The sequence below is a fragment of the Scardinius erythrophthalmus genome (genome assembly GCF_964197995.2).
Source record: "Scardinius erythrophthalmus genome assembly, chromosome: 20".
In the NCBI taxonomy this organism is placed as follows: Eukaryota; Metazoa; Chordata; class Actinopteri; order Cypriniformes; family Leuciscidae; genus Scardinius; species Scardinius erythrophthalmus.
Genome location: NC_138240.1, coordinates 5,141,409 through 5,159,665, shown reverse-complemented (window position 1 = coordinate 5,159,665; position 18,257 = coordinate 5,141,409). Strand labels below are relative to the sequence as shown.

The 18,257-nt window shown below is 40.2% G+C and overlaps 1 protein-coding gene across 3 annotated transcripts in view; it reads right to left on the bottom strand.

Annotated features, from left to right (window-relative positions):
- Window positions 1-18,257, bottom strand: part of plxnb3 (plexin B3) — a 79,226-nt gene that overhangs the window by 25,951 nt on the left and 35,018 nt on the right. For 2 of the 3 annotated variants that reach the window (XM_081349675.1, XM_081349676.1), the window contains exons 2-8: window positions 9,189-10,308; window positions 5,899-6,078; window positions 3,755-3,883; window positions 3,333-3,433; window positions 2,476-2,608; window positions 1,200-1,359; window positions 490-598 (exon numbers count right to left, since the gene is read on the bottom strand). In XM_081349675.1, the coding sequence (XP_081205801.1) occupies window positions 490-598; window positions 1,200-1,359; window positions 2,476-2,608; window positions 3,333-3,433; window positions 3,755-3,883; window positions 5,899-6,078; window positions 9,189-10,292 (1,916 nt within the window). In that variant the 5' untranslated portion in view covers window positions 10,293-10,308. The remainder of the gene's footprint in view (window positions 1-489; window positions 599-1,199; window positions 1,360-2,475; window positions 2,609-3,332; window positions 3,434-3,754; window positions 3,884-5,898; window positions 6,079-9,188; window positions 10,309-18,257) is intronic. The other variant, XM_081349677.1, reaches the window with a different exon arrangement.

Here is an 18,257-nt window from a genome sequence, read left to right as displayed (position 1 = left end):
CATGATGTAAAAGTACTTTAAATTCTAAAAGTCATTTTTTGAATAATGAGAATTACTTTTTTTTTTGCATTATAGTCATGAAAATTAATTTGCTTAATTGCCAAGAAAAAGTAATTTGAAGTTAGCTTCATTTTTTTAAGCAAAACATAATTACTTATTTCTTTATCAAGTTCAGCTTAAAGACCTTTCTGATTGGCTTTCATCACTCAATCTCATTTAGTAGGACGTATCAAGTCACTAAATATTAAAAAGGTATTGATATATAAACATTTCAATGAGCTTGTGAGTGTGTTGGGTGAGTTTGCAGGTTAGTTACTGTAATAGTGGAGTGTTGTGCACAAGCATGTCTACATAGTTCATTCAACTACTTAAAAAGAAAATGTTGTTTTTAATGATACATGTATTTAAATTCTTTCACGGTGTGTTATGCATGTGTGGGTTTATTTACAAGCGGGCCAGAGCATGAACTTTGTGTGCACATGTCCTTACGGTGAAGTAGCGTTGAGCCGTCCGACTGCTTTACAGTCATAAAAGGTGATATTTGCGTGCGAGATGGTCACGTCTCCAAACTTCAGTGCCATTCGAACAGATACGTGATCTACAAATAAACAGATTCATGTAAAATATCAGCAAAGCAAATGACATAATAACCAGAAATAATTCAAAGTTCCTTTTTTCCCTAGAATTTTCAGCTTGAAATGCGATTAAGTGATGTTCAATATTTAACATGGATTTACCCATCCCTGTACAGTAAATACTGTTGATCTACTGTATACTCTAGAGAGGCGCACAATGCATTGTCAGGATCTCAGAACTGTTTGCCTAAAAGCTTTAGTACAGAGTCCTGGCAAATTGACATTTTCTAGTTGCACAAAAGATAAGCTAAAACCCTACGTCAAAATAATCCCTGTAACCCAGATTCAACGTCAGTAAAATCAACAGGAGTATCTTTCAATTTCGGCAAATCGTTGCATATTTACAACATGCAAGCAAACATATTCTAAGAAGCTAGTTATCTCTGAATGTGCTTGTGCACTTAGATAAAAATCATGATAGCTAGTTTCAGATTACCAAGAATAAAAAAATAAAAAAAGCACACTCTCTTGAAAAGAAATGGTTTGGGTTTCATTCCCTCAGCTCAACAGTTGGTTGCTGGGATAAAACCGGCTTGGCAATGCGATCGCATCAGCGTGGCTCACCGTTGCCTGGTGGACTCGGGGGGAGCTGCTCTGGTGCTGGTGATTGACATGTGATTCTGTTCTCCATGACAACCGCAGGCTGAGCAGCCAAACTCCCAAAAGCGCAAGATAGAGACTCATCCTTTGACAAAACTGGCAACTGTAGAACTGTGAAAGAGACCTTGAAAGCACAGAAGAAAAAAATAGATCAGATATTTAAATGGCCATTTTAAGAGTGTGCAAGGCCATGCTTGCTCTTAAGAATACTAATAGGAGATATTGTCAATACTTTTGTTTGGAAGCTGGTGCAAAGTTTTCAGGCTATGTAATCGTCTGAGAGTCCTGCATAAGCAACCAGTCAGAACTGCTCCTGACCCCTTACAAGAATGTTATTGTGCAATCGAAGACCTCGAGCGCAACTTTGCATTTACTACTGGAGTAAGTCAGTTTTTTTAATTTTTTTATTAAATAAATAAATAACCTTAGTCAATAGATTTTAGTTTACATCACAGTTATGAACATGATTTGTTCCTTGCTATTCGTAGATAGAGGCAATTAGTCACATGATCATTTAGAAATCATTCTAATATGCTGATTTGCTGCTCAAGAAACATTTCTAACTATTTTCAATATTGAAAATATAGAAAATATTTTTGTGGAAACCATACATTTTTTCTGGATTCTTTGATGAATAGAAAGTTAAAAAGAACAATGTTTATTTATAACATAAATAACACGTTTATTTGTAACATAATAAACGTCTTTACTGATCATCCTATGTGACTACTAGTAGTAAAGTAGTATATATTACTGGAATATTATATTATATTATATTATATTATATTATATTATATATATACACACACACACATATACATACACACAGTCACACACACATACATACATAAGGATGTGACAAATATTCAGTGAGAAATAGTCTGTCTATCCACAACAAAAGCAAAAATGCTCTAATGAGGGACAATATATTTAAAATACTGTTATGAGATTTAAAATATTGTTATGAGAAGCAGGACTTTGGAACAATGAGATTTCACCATAAACCCAAGTGTATATTGAATATTCCAGCCTTTTTTAGAATAAAAAAAAAACTGATAAAAATGAAAGAGACAGCTTTAATTGCTTTCTGCTATCACATAATGCCTGGTTAGCCAGTGTTACATGACGGTCAGGGAGTCAATTCCTGTCTAAGTGGGCGTTTCTTGGCTAAAATAGGCTGCAATGAAGACCACACAGACTACAATGTGACAGGAGAGTGGGAGGTGATCTGGGAATGTACCCGTGTCTGTTCTGCTCTGCTTTGGATGGAGGGTTGTAGACTCTCTATAGACACACACTGGCGCTCATGACCGTAACTCCAGATCCAGTGGTGCAGCTGAGCATGCCGTGCGCAATCCATCTTCCGCGTGCATCTGATACACACACAAACACACACAATGAGATAAGGGTCTGTTGAGAGTTACAACTAAATTGAATAAACTGAAGAGTCCTCTCAGAGATTAGATTGAGAAAATAAAACACAAAAATTACGCGCATCCCTCATGTAATTCTGACACCATTATTTTGTCACAATATCTGATCTTCTGTTTCTTATTTCACAAAAATGGATTGTGATTTATGATGTCAAGCACCAAAAAAAAAAAAAAAAAATCCTTCTTAAGAAATACGATAGCTTTGTGTGAGAATAGACGATTTTGCCTGAAAACTTGCCTGATCACGATAAGATGCATGAGATTTGAGAGCAGAGAGGATGATTATTTGTGAATTAGCATTTATTTGAAACAGATTGTCTTTACTGTCACTATTTAGTTCTTCCAAAAAACGTCCTTCTTACGGACCCCAAACTTTTGAATGGTAGTGTAGTATTAAATCTTAGTCTGATAATGATCCCTAGAATAATCCCCAAACAAAAAGGGTTGCATAAACCGCCCAAAATAGTTGAACCGGTAACACAGCTGCTGTTCTGTGGAAGCAGAAGTCGTTGAAGAAATTATGAATATCAAAAATGATCTATGGAAATGATCGCCGTATGATTAAATGTGCTGTTTATGTAAAACGAGAGGTGCGGCCTGATGGGAAGGGAGTGTTGAAAGAGCAGGCAGTGATGTGTAACAGTAATCAGGTGAGCTCAAGTACCTGCCCTCCAGCGAACACCAACCGCAGTAGGGATCTCGATTAGACAGACAGGAGTGGCAGTCCAAATGCTTCTCACACTGAGCTACATGTAGCTTTGTAACCTGAAACACACACACGAATCAGAGGCCCTGAGCACCGTTCTTGCATTGCAAACTGATCAAATGCAAGAGAACGCAACTTTTGCATGAGAGAACAGTGTAAAAAAGTATCTCCAATTCTGATTGGCTGCCAAGACGATTCCACTGGCAATTACTCGACAATGCAAGAAACAAAACCAGACTTTCATCTTGAGAAAAAAAAATCTGTCATTCAAATGATGTTTGTCAAAGTAAACGTGTAATCTCTCCCTTTAGAGCGTGCATGTAACAGATGCTGTTTGTTTCAGTTGCTGGCAGTTGAAAGAAGCCGTTTGTCTCTCATACCTTTCTTTCAGTCAATACGTAGACGTTCTGTTTGGTGGAGTCCAACAGCAGGTCAGCGTTAATGGGACTCTCTGCATCCACCTCCACGGTGTCATATTTGGTACCGGTACCATTTGCATGCAGGAACACCTGCAAAAAAATAAAGGCACATGAAGTCTGATTGCTTATAAAAGTAATAGCACAACTTTCTACAACTAGCCAAATGATTTAAAGTTACCACAAAATCAAAATGGACAATCCTTATTTTTTAATGGAATATTGCAGTAAATTATTTATCAGAGCACATCAATGATCCAATCAATTCCTGATAGACAAAATAAAGCTCTGCCCTTCATTTTTCTAGTTTGAGAAGCAGTTTCACAGAGAAAAAACGACTATTGCAATTTTCATTTTATGCCGACTTTAAAGAATCATGTCTGTAGGACAAATGCTGCATGGCCAATTATGTGCTAAAGTTGAATGCTTACAATTAGTTTTATTCAAAAGCATGAACAAAAGCATACATGTGCATATACAGAAGACGCACACATTGGCCACAAAGCTCAGGCGAATTGCAATCTCAGCAGGCCGGTGTGTTTTTCAGCATCTTGCAGGCAGGAGAAGTGAGACCGTGGGCTGTCTGTGAGAAGTTTTGCCTGAGGAGATATTTAGGCGGGAAACAAGCTGCTGTTTCAGAGTTTCGCTGTTAATATTTCATATAGCACCGGAGGGGATTGAGGGATGAAAAACTCCAAACGCCGCTGCCACCACCCCTATCAGCCGACCCAGAGCGCGCCGCATGTGACCGGCTCCCCTGAGATCGGTTCTCCCCAAGGCGCTTGCAATAAGCATTCAGAACATGTCCTCTCATGCTGATGAGGCAGCCACTCGCATTCAGACACACACACGCACACTCCCTTTTATATGCACACACAATCATACCAGCTTCAGGCCAGACAGGGCCAATCACGAGCTGTAAATACCCCACATTTTTGATTGAAAGTGGGCAGAATTGGCAGATCAACACATATCTGTCCCTAAAAACAAACAAAAATATACACCGTGATGCAGAAAAACTGAGTTTATTTCCCAAGACTGAATGAATACGTTGCACGAGGATATTCTGCCTGAAGGATCTTAAAGGAATAGTTAATCCAAAAAATAAAGATTTGATCATTATTTGCTCATTCTCTTGCACTTCATTTCAAGTCTTCTGAAGACTATAGTTATTTAAGCTCAACGCTACTTCACTGCCATTTCAGAGCTTCGCCGGAAGGGAAGAGATTTTCAGTGAAAAGTTGTACAGTAGCTCCTTTTAATCTTGTTGAAATATAAAGCATAAGTTGTACAGACCTCTTTTATGGGGCTTTTTGGGACAGAAAACCTCTGTGTGAAGATTCTTCAAAATATTGTTGTGTTCCACAGAAGAAAGTAATACAGGCTTTGGAACAATGAGTTTTGGGTAATTGAAACCAAATCCTAGCGTGCCAAGAATAAGATTTGCTCATCATGCGTTTCTTTTCACCTTCCATGACTCATGAATTAATTCTACACTGTTCCACCTCTAAGAGCGCAGGAGCTTAAGACATGCATGCACTCTCTTGTCCAATTGCCTTAAATAGCAGCTAAACACCAAACGCAACAGTTCAAGCTAACTTTATGTCTTATGTTTTTCTGCTTTGAAAGGTAATCTTTAAATACACTGTCTCAATTCTAGTGGCCTTCAACTGTAGGCCTCATTTAAAGGATACAAAAGTGTCCACATTGCAATGCATACCAAAAACTGTTTCTCATCCAATTTTTGGAGCAAGGACATGCTATCATACCCTCCCAAACTTTATCCTGATAAATAATGTAACCCACACTAGCTGAACTCTGACTGAACCAAGCGATTTTAATAACATAAGATTTCCATGCTGTAGGCTGGTTTGCTCATTACTGGCAAGTTAGTGCTTAATGACAGATTATGATTACACCATGTGTTTGCTTTTCAATGAAGAAGTCTTTTCTTTAATGATGGTAAACAGTCTTTAAAATGCAGTTGTTCATGCAGATTTTTCCCATTATGCTTCAGTGATTTGTGCTGCTATTAGTTCCACTAAAACGTGATACAAGATGAAAAATAGCATGTTATGTGGCCAGTAATAAATAGCAGTGAGTCATACCTTGTGTAGCTTCCCGCTTTTGTCTCCTAGCAGTACTATGGTGTGGCCGACCTCAGTTGCGGTGGTGACGGCAGTGATAGGAGGAGTCCAGGTGAAAGCGGCCGAGGCCTCGAGAGCAATGGCACTGGCGATGGGACTGGGTGTGTGTTCACCTCCGCATGGGTACTCGGTCAGAGAGTCCTGCACGACCCAGAAACATTACATTACCTACATCCATAACCAAAATATGTTCATTATTCACAGTTCATTATTATAGCAGATGGTGGGGAAGTTATTAGGAATGGGAATATTTGGGAAATCAACAGTTTTTCTCTCTCTCGCTGGCTCTCATCACATTCAATTCAGGCTGCAACCTCACAATTTGGCAAAAACACGATTTTTTGGCACTTTCGATCCAATAGTGGTTCAGCAATGGTGCATGAAAACACTGTCAGTACGGTTTTAGCACGGTGCTCTGTCTGCGTTAGTGGAAGAATGCAGGCTGTAAACGGAGCCAAATGTCATGAAGGCCATTCAGTTCCGGAATATTTATACAGTACACATCACTTCTGAATAAGAACCCATTCTCGATTCACACCCATAAACTGATTATACGCCACTGCTGACAACTTTATTTAGTGCACAGAGGACTCTCGGTGACAGTAGGCAGAGGAACTTCTGCCTACCTTTATTGACAGTGACAGTAGGAGAGAAATTATTGAGATAGAATTGCAGTGTTCTTTCATTAAAACATCACTACTAGTGAAAAGTGTGGACAGTTGACACTTGGATCTTCAAAACCATTTAATTTAAATGCTTATGCTTGAATTCATTAAATAGTTTCTGTAGACTATTTTTAATTTAATAGATGGGTTTGACTGTATAGTGAAGGGAAAAGCTGCCAGCAAGTGCCCAGCATACATTACTTCTTCAATAATTATAAAAACCATCAAGGATGCAGCTCATTAATTTGGCCGAAAACAATTAATGAAAAAAAAAGTCATAGTTTTAATGATTTACTATTATCATCCTAAGATGCGGAACATCATCATCATAATAATAATAATAATAATAAAAATAATAATAATAATAATAATAATAAGTAGGTATGTCCAAACATTTGACTGGTAGTTTACATGAAATGGCATGCAAGTTTCTAATATATGCAACTTGGCTGTCTTTGAATTCAGTCCAATGATATACAAACAGTTTAGGAATTAATGAATGTTAAATGTTTTGGAAATAATGAGGTTCGGGCTAATCACACAGACAGACAGCTGTGTGCCCCAATGCTTACAATACGGAGACAGGAACCCTGAGCGGCGACATTATAAAAAATTAATATCCAAAATGCAAGTAGAATATTAAGTCTGAGCTCTAAAAACTGCAAGTACAAACTTTCCAAAGTCAACTTTAACATTTGGATAGTGCCAGAAACATCATGTCCTTGCCATGTGCATAAAAATCAATACTAAAAAAGCTCAGCTGCTTTTATAATGATGTCTGTCAAACACAACCCATCATCTATCCATGGATGGGAGTGATTTTTAGATGCACTCACTGGAGCCAGCCATGGGTCTGTGTGTCCTGACCTAATGCTATTCTAGAATTGCAGCTGTCAGTGGTCGGACGGACACAATACCTCAGCTAACAGACCAAGGGGAGTGACCACACGGGACAGTGGAACGGTGGCACGCAATTGAAGTCAAAGGAGGTCAAATAAAGAAACACCAAACACACCTACTGGTTTGAAACAAGATAATAGCAGCCATTCTACAATACATCCTATGAATTATTGAGATGGCAATAACTGTTAAAAATGCAACATGAATATAATGACCTTAAAGTTAAAATGAAATAAGAACTAACCTCATTTACTTCTTTAATAACCCTTCCTGGACATTGTGTACAAAAGGAGAAGTATCTTATTCCCATGCAATTTCATTCTAGTCAGTAGTTTCCATGCATTGCTGTTCTATCTTTATAATTTCTAAGTCACACAGGTTTGAACATAAGCGTTTACAATATTATGCACATGGTGACTTTCTAAAACTGATTTGATAATTACATTATATCAGCAATTGCATATTTTAGCTGACTAGCAGACAGAAGTCATATATTAGACATTGTAGTGAACTGTACACCCCAAATGTGGTGACATTATTATTTCTTTGAGGTCATCGGTTCAGTGGGCTTCTGTGGGTGTTGGTCACTGGGGCAGTGAGCTCAGAGAGGATGTGGGTCAGCGAAACTCAAACCAGCTGCAGCGTTAAGCTGGATTTAACCACCTCCCAGAGGCTACACACATACACATTACTCCTTTTCATTCCCAAGCTCATACTAATACACACTACCCCCTTCCACACAGCAAGAGACACATGAATTGAACATTAACCATTCTCCATTAGTCCCCATACCTACTTTCCTCCTCCGAACAAAACCTCTTTAGATTTCGCTCTTAGAAACTCTCCAGTATATCACACTTAAAACAAACCATAAACTACACAAACCACTGTATACCCAAAATTACAGTTCACTAACTTGTTTTGTTACGCTTACATTACAGTTGCACAAACTAAAGATGGGAATGTCTCTGAAATTCACAGAGCAGAGAATTAGAATCAGCCCAGTGACATGCAGAAGTTTGGGAGATACCGCTGCATTTGTTATGCCGTGCGGATTAGCATTGGCGCAGGCAGCTGGACGCTAATCTGTGTCAGCACTGAGGCAGCTGCCACTCGCCCAGACTTACACCCGTTGCAAAAAAGCCCCAGCTGACCCTGATCTGTCGCCAAGAAACCACACGCCATGCTGTCTTACACGACCCGGCTAATGGGCCGATATCTTGTGGCTATCCTTATCTGTATATTCCTACTTATCGCTCTTTAGCTGCGGATTTACCCCTCATTAAAAGCCGCTGCATTCATGGAACCACTCCCTTCGTCTGCTAGTAGAAAGTATTTTGAAGCCATGCTGAGGTAGGCGGGTACAACTGTCAGAGATTGGCAAAATAAGCGGATACCTAATTGCATGCTACCGCAAAAAAACAGCCTACACCACTATCTTATTGGCTAATGTTTAAATTAAGCCGTTATTTGGAGGGGTGTAAAGCGGAACTGATTTTGAATGGTGGAAGGGGTGTAGGGAACAAGAGCCCGAAAAAAAAAAAACCTGGCAAAGAGCAAAATTTCTATTTTATTGGATCAGTTGGCAGAGTTATCAAAGGCCCTTTGAGGACTACATGATGAATTTCAGGGGGTTGTAATCCTATTTGAGGAACGACTGCAAAAAAACCCAGGCCAACAACTTACCTGCGGGAGCTTCAGACAACTGGAGGACACTTCATACTCAATGTACGCCTTCTCCTTGTTATTGCTGTCTTTGCCCTCCTGTGTGTAACAAAGTAGCTGGGCGCCATGCAGGGCTTTATCCAGCTTCTCCACCATGTACACACATAGAGCCGACCTGTCTGTGGGTGTGGGAGTCGACGCTTGTCCCATAGCCATGGCCACAAACAGTGCAGGTTGATCATGGTGTGTGCCAAGCACGGCCGCCTGTGCCAGATTGTATCCTCCACCGCAGGAAAGCGGCACCTCCACATAAGAATAAAAGTTGGGGTCGCCTGTACAGAGTCTCGAAACGTATGTCCGATACTCTCGTTTGCCCCACACGTCGCGTCGAGAGAACACAAAGTAGACATAGTTGTTATGCTGGAGTGCTTTCACGAAGTGGTTGTTGTATTCGGAGTAGCTACCAACGACCAGCTTTCCAAGTTCTTCGTGAGAGAAAGCTGGTGCAGAATGACGGGCAACTGGGGCTAAGCGCCGCATCGTGATTGGTGGGATCCCACCAGGTCCTTTGCTGGTGTAGCCCCGTCCAACGAGCATAAGCAGAACACCTTTCTGCTCCACCACCACCCCAACAGTGGACACTCGAGGGTCATTTGCCGCCACATACTGCGTGTCCACAGGGTTGTCAGTCTTGTACAGCACCTGAGAGACGTTCTCCAAGTTTCGCTTCTCGCAGATGCCCTGCAGGACCGTCCCACACACAATCAGGCTGAGTGGATTCCCTCCTTTGACCTCTTCCAGTAATAGAAGCTTGTTGGTGTTGTCTGTGGTTTCCGCCTGGGTGCAATCAGTGGGGTCGATGGGTGGTAGGCAGTCTGGGCTGTCTAGTTTAGGCCCCGTTTTGCCCCAAGAGAGCAGCTGCAACTCTGGGGAAAGGTGATAGAGCACATTTACCGCACCCACATAGACATGGCCTGAGTGGCTGTCGAGCAGGAGGTGATTGAGGCGGGAGCCATTGAGGGAGATGAATGTAGGGGGGCTTTGAAGATGACTGGGGACCAGAGGCATTACCAGAGGCCACCACAAGATGGCGAGGAGCAGCAACAGGGGAGCAGCAGCTGGCATGGCACCCCCTCACCTGCTGAAAAGAGATAGAGATCAAGAAGAAAGAGAGAGGGAGGCAGTTGAAAAGCAGCACGCATGAAGAAAGATTGAATGTGGATTTAGAATGGATGGAAAGGGCAGGAACGTAAATAACAGGGATAAAAGTTAGTCGGAAATGCAAAGTCAGAAAAGTGAAGGCAGCGTGCATGAAGAGATTTATGGGAAGGATGCGAAGATACGGGGAAAGACAGTAAGGAAGAGGGAGAGGGGCATGGAAAGTTGAGCAACACATGAAAAGGAAGGAAGAGAGTCAGAAGGCAAAGCAAGAAACCAGAGAGAGGAGGTGATTCAGATGGGGATCGGGAGAGAAAAATAAAGATAGAGAAATAAAGAGAGGGAGAGAGAGGGGAAAGAGAGAGAGAAGACAAATGTTAAGTTAACAAAAAAACACCCCAAAGAATACCTACTGCCGCACATCACCATGCAGCACAAAGACTACAGGCTTCAAATACATTCTTTTGTTCATCAAAGTCCTGCCACCTTCACACAGGCAGTGAAGGATGCTTGAGTGAGACTGCCAGGCTTTGGTCCAATGCAATAAAAGACGCGCGTCTAAGACCACGAAACATGCAATAATACTGGAGTTTACTTCAGAAAAGTCAGAATGCCAGCGTGCGAGTGGCAAACGTACGAACAGCGGCTGATAAAACGTACCAAAGCTCGCCAGACGTGGGCTCCTGTTATCATTAAAATCCTTTGCTGGTGTTTGTGTCGGTCTCTGGGTGTCTGACTCACTGTTTACTGGCCGATACTGACTGCCGCAAGATGACATGAGAATGACTAGAGTGTTCCTCGGAATTATCAAGATTAGAGACAGAGGGAGAGAAGGAAAGAGAGAGGGAGAGGGCTAGTGGGGAAACGGGAAACACAGAGAGAGAGAGAGAGAGAGAGAGAGAGAGAGAGAGAGAGAGAGAGAGAGAGAGAGAGAGAGAGAGAGAGAGAGAGAGAGAGAGAGAGAGAGAGAGAGAGAAAGAGAGTGTGAGTGTGTGTGTGCGTGTGCGTGTGCGTGTGTGAGAAAATATGAGAGCGCTGATAAAAAAGTAAAATAGAGATGTGAAGAAGTTAGGTGCTAAATTATGCATGATGCCTGTAGCTGTTGCCTTTCTGGTTTTACTGATGAAATCATGAAACCAAGAAAACAGACACCGCTTTATTCAACCATTCAAAAGACACGAAGATCAGTGGTTACATTCAGTTATCAACCTTTGAACAAAACAGAGAAAATAAAGAATCATCTGATGCAATAAAACTAGTTTTTCATTTTCTTAAGAAAACGTGTGGTGCCCGTGCCTCCCTTGCAGAACTCAATACCATGATGCTAGATTATTGCATGTGGTTGCCAGGGTGTAGCTATACTGTTGCTGAGGTGTTCGAAATGTTTTCCAACATTTTGTGTGGTTGCCAACGTGTTCTGAGTGGTTTTAAGTATTGGTATATAAGTGAGTGGTATATAAGTAGTGTTTCACAGTATTATATAGATGCTATGTGATTGTTAGGATGTTCTGGGTGGTTGCCATGGAGTTGCTATGCAACTGCTAATGTGTTCAATGTTTTTTAGCTTTATGTGGTTGCTAGGGTGTTGTGTGTAGTGGTCGACCGTCATATCGCCAAGGTGATATATCAGCCGATATTTGTCAATTTTAAAATATCGCCATCATCCGATATTTTTTGTTTGTTTGGTCGATGTGTCGGAATCAGGACTTTTATTTTGACGGCGATGAGAACGCCATCACCTGAGCACGCAGCGCTCCCATTTTCCGTATTCATTAGTTTACGTCTCTGTTAAGGAAATGTTATACAAAAAAGTATTATAGCATTTGTTTTTTATATTATTAGTAATAGAAAGTCAAACACTATAAAACTTTCTCATTTAGTGTCAGCATGTTTGCATTTATATAATTTTAAACAGTCTTTGAATATAATTTCACAAACCTTGCAGACTTTAAATCCTTGATTTCAAACTATGCTGCAATACATTCAGCTGCCCACTATGCCATATTCATGTCATTTTCATGCTGCGTTTCCATTACCCTTCAAATTGCGCAAATTGAAATTGTGAATTTAAAAATATGCCCTATTGAAACGTGAATTTTGCAAAAACGCCCATATATCGCAAAAACGCGTGCATGAGGTGATTTTTCAGGCAATTCGAGAAAGGAAAATTTCCCAAAATGCAATGGATTTTTTGCATTTAGAGTCACATGATCATTCTTTAAAGATAGCACGGTATGTTTGGACAGAGACAGAGTTCTTTACTAAACTCATAAAAGACAAAAAGTATTACGGGAATACTGGACTCTAAACAACAAAGAAATGCCACAATTTATCAAGACCTCGGAGCAGTCAGGTGGGAGAAACACCCAGAAATATGTAGCCGCTCCCAAGTTTAAGGGGCTTTCCTTGACATTAATGATTGGATAACACACCTACGTCTCCTCCTTCGATTAAAAACTCATGGCTAGTGCAGTGGATGCGATATACTTAAACCTACTAACATCCATTGCCATGATTTTTGTAATGAGTTATTGCGAAAGGAAAAAATTACGTTTAGTCTCATAACATCAGTTAATGGAAATGACGTCATTTCGCAAATAGTTTTTTATCGACATTTATAAAACATTGTAAAAGTTTTGCGCAAATCTGTAATGGAAACCTGGCTAATGTCTGTTGTATGTAAAATTACCGTGTCTGCTTATTTACCTTGTTTATTTGAAAAATGTAATTGCATACAAGTGCATTCCCAGTGCATACAAACTAACCAGATTTGCCGAGTGCCCTGTTGGTTACAGTGTTTACTTCCTTTTTATTCATATTTAAACAATTTCTTTCTTTGTGAAAATACTGGTTTTCTGGTCTGATCTGAGGTGGTCGTAGCTGACTTAACTTGGTGTAACCAGTCAGCAAGCGGGTTTCCCAGCCTGACCAGCTGAAAAGTGACCAAATCTCCTCTAAAACCTCCACTAAAACTAAATTGTACTGCACAGCACACCTTTGCTCAACAAGCCACACAATTTGAGCCATCATGGCTGTCAGGCAAACATTGAGAGACGTTGCATGCCGAGGTGTAACACTTAGGGTTAGGAGTTTGTTCAAATCCCTAACCCCAAATAGTAATAGTTAGGCTTGCCTGCAAGTCAAGTCTAGAGAGAGGCTTGACTAATTTCTGCAAGTACGCCAAACACGATTCCATTTTTGAAGGAGAAAAAGTATCAGAGGACACTGAGTATCTGAGAAAGTTATAGAGGGAAAAGAAAGATTCATCTTTAATTCATATCACAGCAGCCAAGAAGTCTTGAGGGCCTAGTATATGAGAGATGAAGAGAAAGAGCAAAGGAGAGGAGTGAAGGAGGGGGGAATTCCAGAGAAGCTGGAATCTATCAGTATGCATAACATTTTACCTCGTCTCCACCTTCAAAGGAATGGTGGGTAAGAAAAGGACAGTTTGACATGCTGGCGAGATTAGCCACTTTTCAGTTAGGCTTTTGATTGGAGAGTTCATGCGTTCATGCATCACCTTGTTTATGAAGGCTGAAAGCTGAACATCGCTTTGTACGGTGTCTCTTGTCTACCTAGCTTAAGGACTCATGCTATCCATGTTTAATGAACATGATCAAAAGAAACGAGTTCAGAAAGCCTACAGACCGCCAGCTGATTTTTCTTATCCTTAGTCATGACCTGTTTCGTTAAGGTCTCGCACAACAGGATCTGGAAAAGCTAAATGATGCTGACTTGCATTCAGAGTGGAAAAACACTTTGATAATAAGTTGTCATGCTTTTGATATTCTGCAGTCAGCAAAAAATATTCTAGAGCACTTTTTAAGTGGTCATACCATGAAAATTTAAATTTCCCTTGATCTTTTATTAAAAAAAATAAGTTCAGTATAGGCTCCGACACATTTTGATGTTAGGCAAACCAGAGGTTACAAAAAGTCATACGTATGTTAGAGCTTTTTCCAATTTTTCCAAGTCATTTATTTTCTTCTAAAACTGCACATAAGCGGCCAAGTTTAAAACTCTTTTAGCTTGTTTTTGCAGTTGTCCGAAACCGATTAGCATGTACGCTACTGTGCAATGAAGCCATATTAGTTTACCTTTTTATATTTACCTCTAAATGTAGAATAAATCATGGCTATGATGTCACAACAGACATTTTCATATGTGAACAAAGAGACTGACTTATGACAACTGACTTATGCTCGCCAAACCACTTGAAAATTAAGAGATTTTGGGCACGATTTGCACCCCCAATGATCGGGGGGGGGGGGGCGTGGCCAATTTTAGGCTTGTCGCAACCGTCTTTTTGTCCAAAAAATCCTCAATTTTGTGGTGTCATTACGATTGTTTTACTACTCCCGATCACGTCGGAGCTTCCCCGATCCCAAATTGCAAATTGTTAGATATTTACAACTCTTGTTCGGGCTTCCTCCGACGTGATACCTGTAATATCCAATGAATATACCTGTAATATCCAATATCCAATGTTGTATGCTTTTATAGCTGAAAAATGGCAGCCACAAACATGTCACGAAAGTGGAGGATTGAGAAAGAAGACTATAGCGTCTTCTCAGCCAAGATTTATTTTTAGCTGCAAAAAAGGAAGTACGCCAGGAGAGCCAGCTGATGACGTTGATCATCCTTCATGTTTGTTTTTCTTCTGAAGTCACGTTTGATCACGCGAGTTTCTGTGAGATCTCGTGTCACTGTGAAATCGTTACTACAATCAGTAGGTTTGTGGTTTCACGGTCTGGTCGAATTGTCTAGTGTGTGCATTCTGAGGATTATTATGGTAATAATCAGTTGAAACTGTCCTGATGTCTGTGGTATCCCACGGTGTAAAAATCAGTTTGAAGATTTGAAAATAGTCTCGTGTGTCACAGGCCTAACACAGCATTCTAGGTATACATTGTAATTAGTTGATGTGTTGCCTAGGAATCTAATCCATGCCATTGCTAACACCATGCTCTATTGTTTGAGCAACAGGAACTCCTGTAAATCATAACCGAGGTCATTTATACAAAGCCGTCTTAAAGGTACAGTAGCGAAAACAGCCTGATAAACTCTACGCTAAAGAAGGTAAAAAATGGTGATGAAAAACTAAACTATGACTGCTTTTTTGCGCAAGTAACCTTGATTAAAATGATAAAGATTAAAAAATATATATCATACTGATATTCAAATAACAATATGTAAATGCTACATGTGTCAGTCTTAAATGAATAAATCGCTGAGGCATTCACAGCCCTAGAGCGTCTAAATGGAGAGAGGGTGTGCCACCACCACCGTATCCTCACCGAAAATTTTACTGAGAGTGGCAAACAGAAGCGAAACGAAGACCGAGCGATTGAATCCCACCCAGTGTGCAACCATTCCTACACAGATCCACCTAACAGAGGCAGACAGGGTGAGAATGACACAGAACAAAAGTGTGCTAAAAATGAGAATGCAGGAGGTCTCTTATACTGTCAAAACAGGCAATTTCACAGCTTGAATTAGGTTGAGCTTTTGCAGCATCAGCATTCATCTCCTTTTTTTTTTTTTTTTTACTTAAATGGTAATAACTGTTTCGGGGCATCATGGGAGAGAGCGAGAACACATTCCCTATTCACTAAGAAAGAGGAATAGCTACTGCCTTTGTGAGGAGGAATGGAAAAAGAGCTTGGGATATATATTGGAGGCGAGCTCTTCCTTACACAAGCACACACAAAAGAACTGGGACTTGACAAAGGGTGAAAATAAATGGAGGCTGGTTTTGCACCATTGCATTGTAAAACCAGACCAATAGCTATTATGTTGCATGCATATCGCTAATAACAGCTTTTGCAACATGTAAACATGTTTTAAATAGAAGGTAGCAGAGTTTATCATTCCCGAAAGGTGCAACCAATTTGGGGAGAGTCATTTCGATAGCAGGCTGACCTTTGACCCTGGCTGGAAGCGCTTGTTCCGCCCATCCTCTTCTATGTGTGTGTGTGTGTGTGTGTGTGTGTGTGTGTGTGTGTGTGTGTGTGTGTGTATGTGTGTGTGTGTGTGTGTGTAAAATCTCTGTAAACTTCCTCTCCTACACAGCAGCATATTAAAACAAAGCACATACTTGCTAGGTTGCTAAGCTCACTCAACACTCATTACCCCCAGAAACAGACACGGTTGTAATTATAGAGTGCATGTGTGTCTAATTTCTTTGCAGAGTGCATAATACGCAAAACACAATATCAGACACAAAGCTTACACGTACACGCAATGCTTCCAGACAGACACCTTCCACACATAAAAACACAAAAACTGAAGGACATCACACAAAGCATCTAGCTGGCACATTAAAAAAAAAAAAAAAAGTGAGCCTCTGTGTATGTTAAAAAATAAGGCGAGCTTCAAAGTCCAAGACTCCTCCATGGGGGTGAGCCGACAGACAGACATGCGAACCCCACCCATGCTGTAACTATCAGAGGAAGGAATCGCTTCAGTAGGCTTGACAGGAGACAAAAACGTCTCTCCTAATTTAAAGCACACTGTCTGAACTGACAGAACAATATAGTCTGGCTACTATTTTTATGTTTAAGTGGCCGTATCCACTATAGGCATTAAGGATGGATCTCTAAAGCATTCAGATATGTTGATTGATCACTATTGACATTTAAATGACTTCAAAATCTTTACAAATTACCCCGCAAATTTGAATACTTGGTTACATGCTTCAAGCTTTAATGCAAAATTCTGCATGTACAAGCAGATGCATGTAAATTCATAAATGCTAATCACGCCCTTCTAGCAAAAGCTTGATAAAATAACCAAGTCATGACATTTTTGCTTAGCCTAATTGGATCACTTTCTCAAGGTGTGAACTTCTAAGAAAAGATGTTTGCATCGTATTCACGTCTGTTCATGCCACACAAAGAGGGCGTAGGTCGGCTGAGCGGTCACAGCATGTGGGGGCAGCGAGATTTCACTGGAAAGTAACCAGGAAATCTGATGTGACACAAAGTGGCTCACAAAATGCATCATTGCGCCTCGTTAAAACATCTCAGATCATTTAAAAGCACAGCGTCTAAATTCATAAAGCGATACAAGAACCAGCAGACAGAAAATTAAATTAAAGGTAGTTCACCCAAAAATGAAAATTCTGTCATCATTTACTCACCCTCATGTCGTTCCAAACCTGTATGCCTTACTTTCTTTTGTGGAACATGATTTTGTCTCATTCATTAGTTAATGTTAGTTAATGTAGTAGTAGTAGTAGTATTTGAGTTTATTGCCATATCAGCATCACCGGCTATTACATATTAAACATTTAACAACATAATATCATTAGTGTTAGTTAATGTATTAATTAACATTAACTAACAATAATCAGTTCAGTATTTATTAATCAGTTAAAAAAAACAGCTGTTCATTGGAAATGTTAACTAATGTAGCTAACTAATGTTAACAAATAGGCAAGACTTGAGCCTGTTGGCTTTCATTGCATGGACCATAAAAGAAACTCTAAAAAATGTTGTTGTTTTTTTGTCTGCTCCACGAATTAAAGTAAGTCACAATAATTATTACATTTTCATCCATCCCCTTTGAAAAAGCAACCAATTTTTGCTTAACTAGTGTCACTTTTTTTCTTAAGTTGTCATAAGGTAAGATCGCATGTGCGTCGTCGCTCAAAGCAGATCGGGCGCAGATCAATGGGTTCGTCGCAGCAGGTGAGACTGTGCCATGCTAACGCAGGTGTCAGGGTGGAAATAAACCTGGAAATTTGGTGCGAGACAAAGCATCTCACAACACGCATCATGTCTCGTGGAGAGGGGCACATCTCAAAGACGCCACTGATTATTACAGAGTTGGGTCTTTGAATGCGTACTGAGAGTGACTGGGATTTACAAGTCTCTTTGATGCCAGGCATGAAAGTGTCAGCACACCAAGTGTGTGTGTGCATGAGAGAGA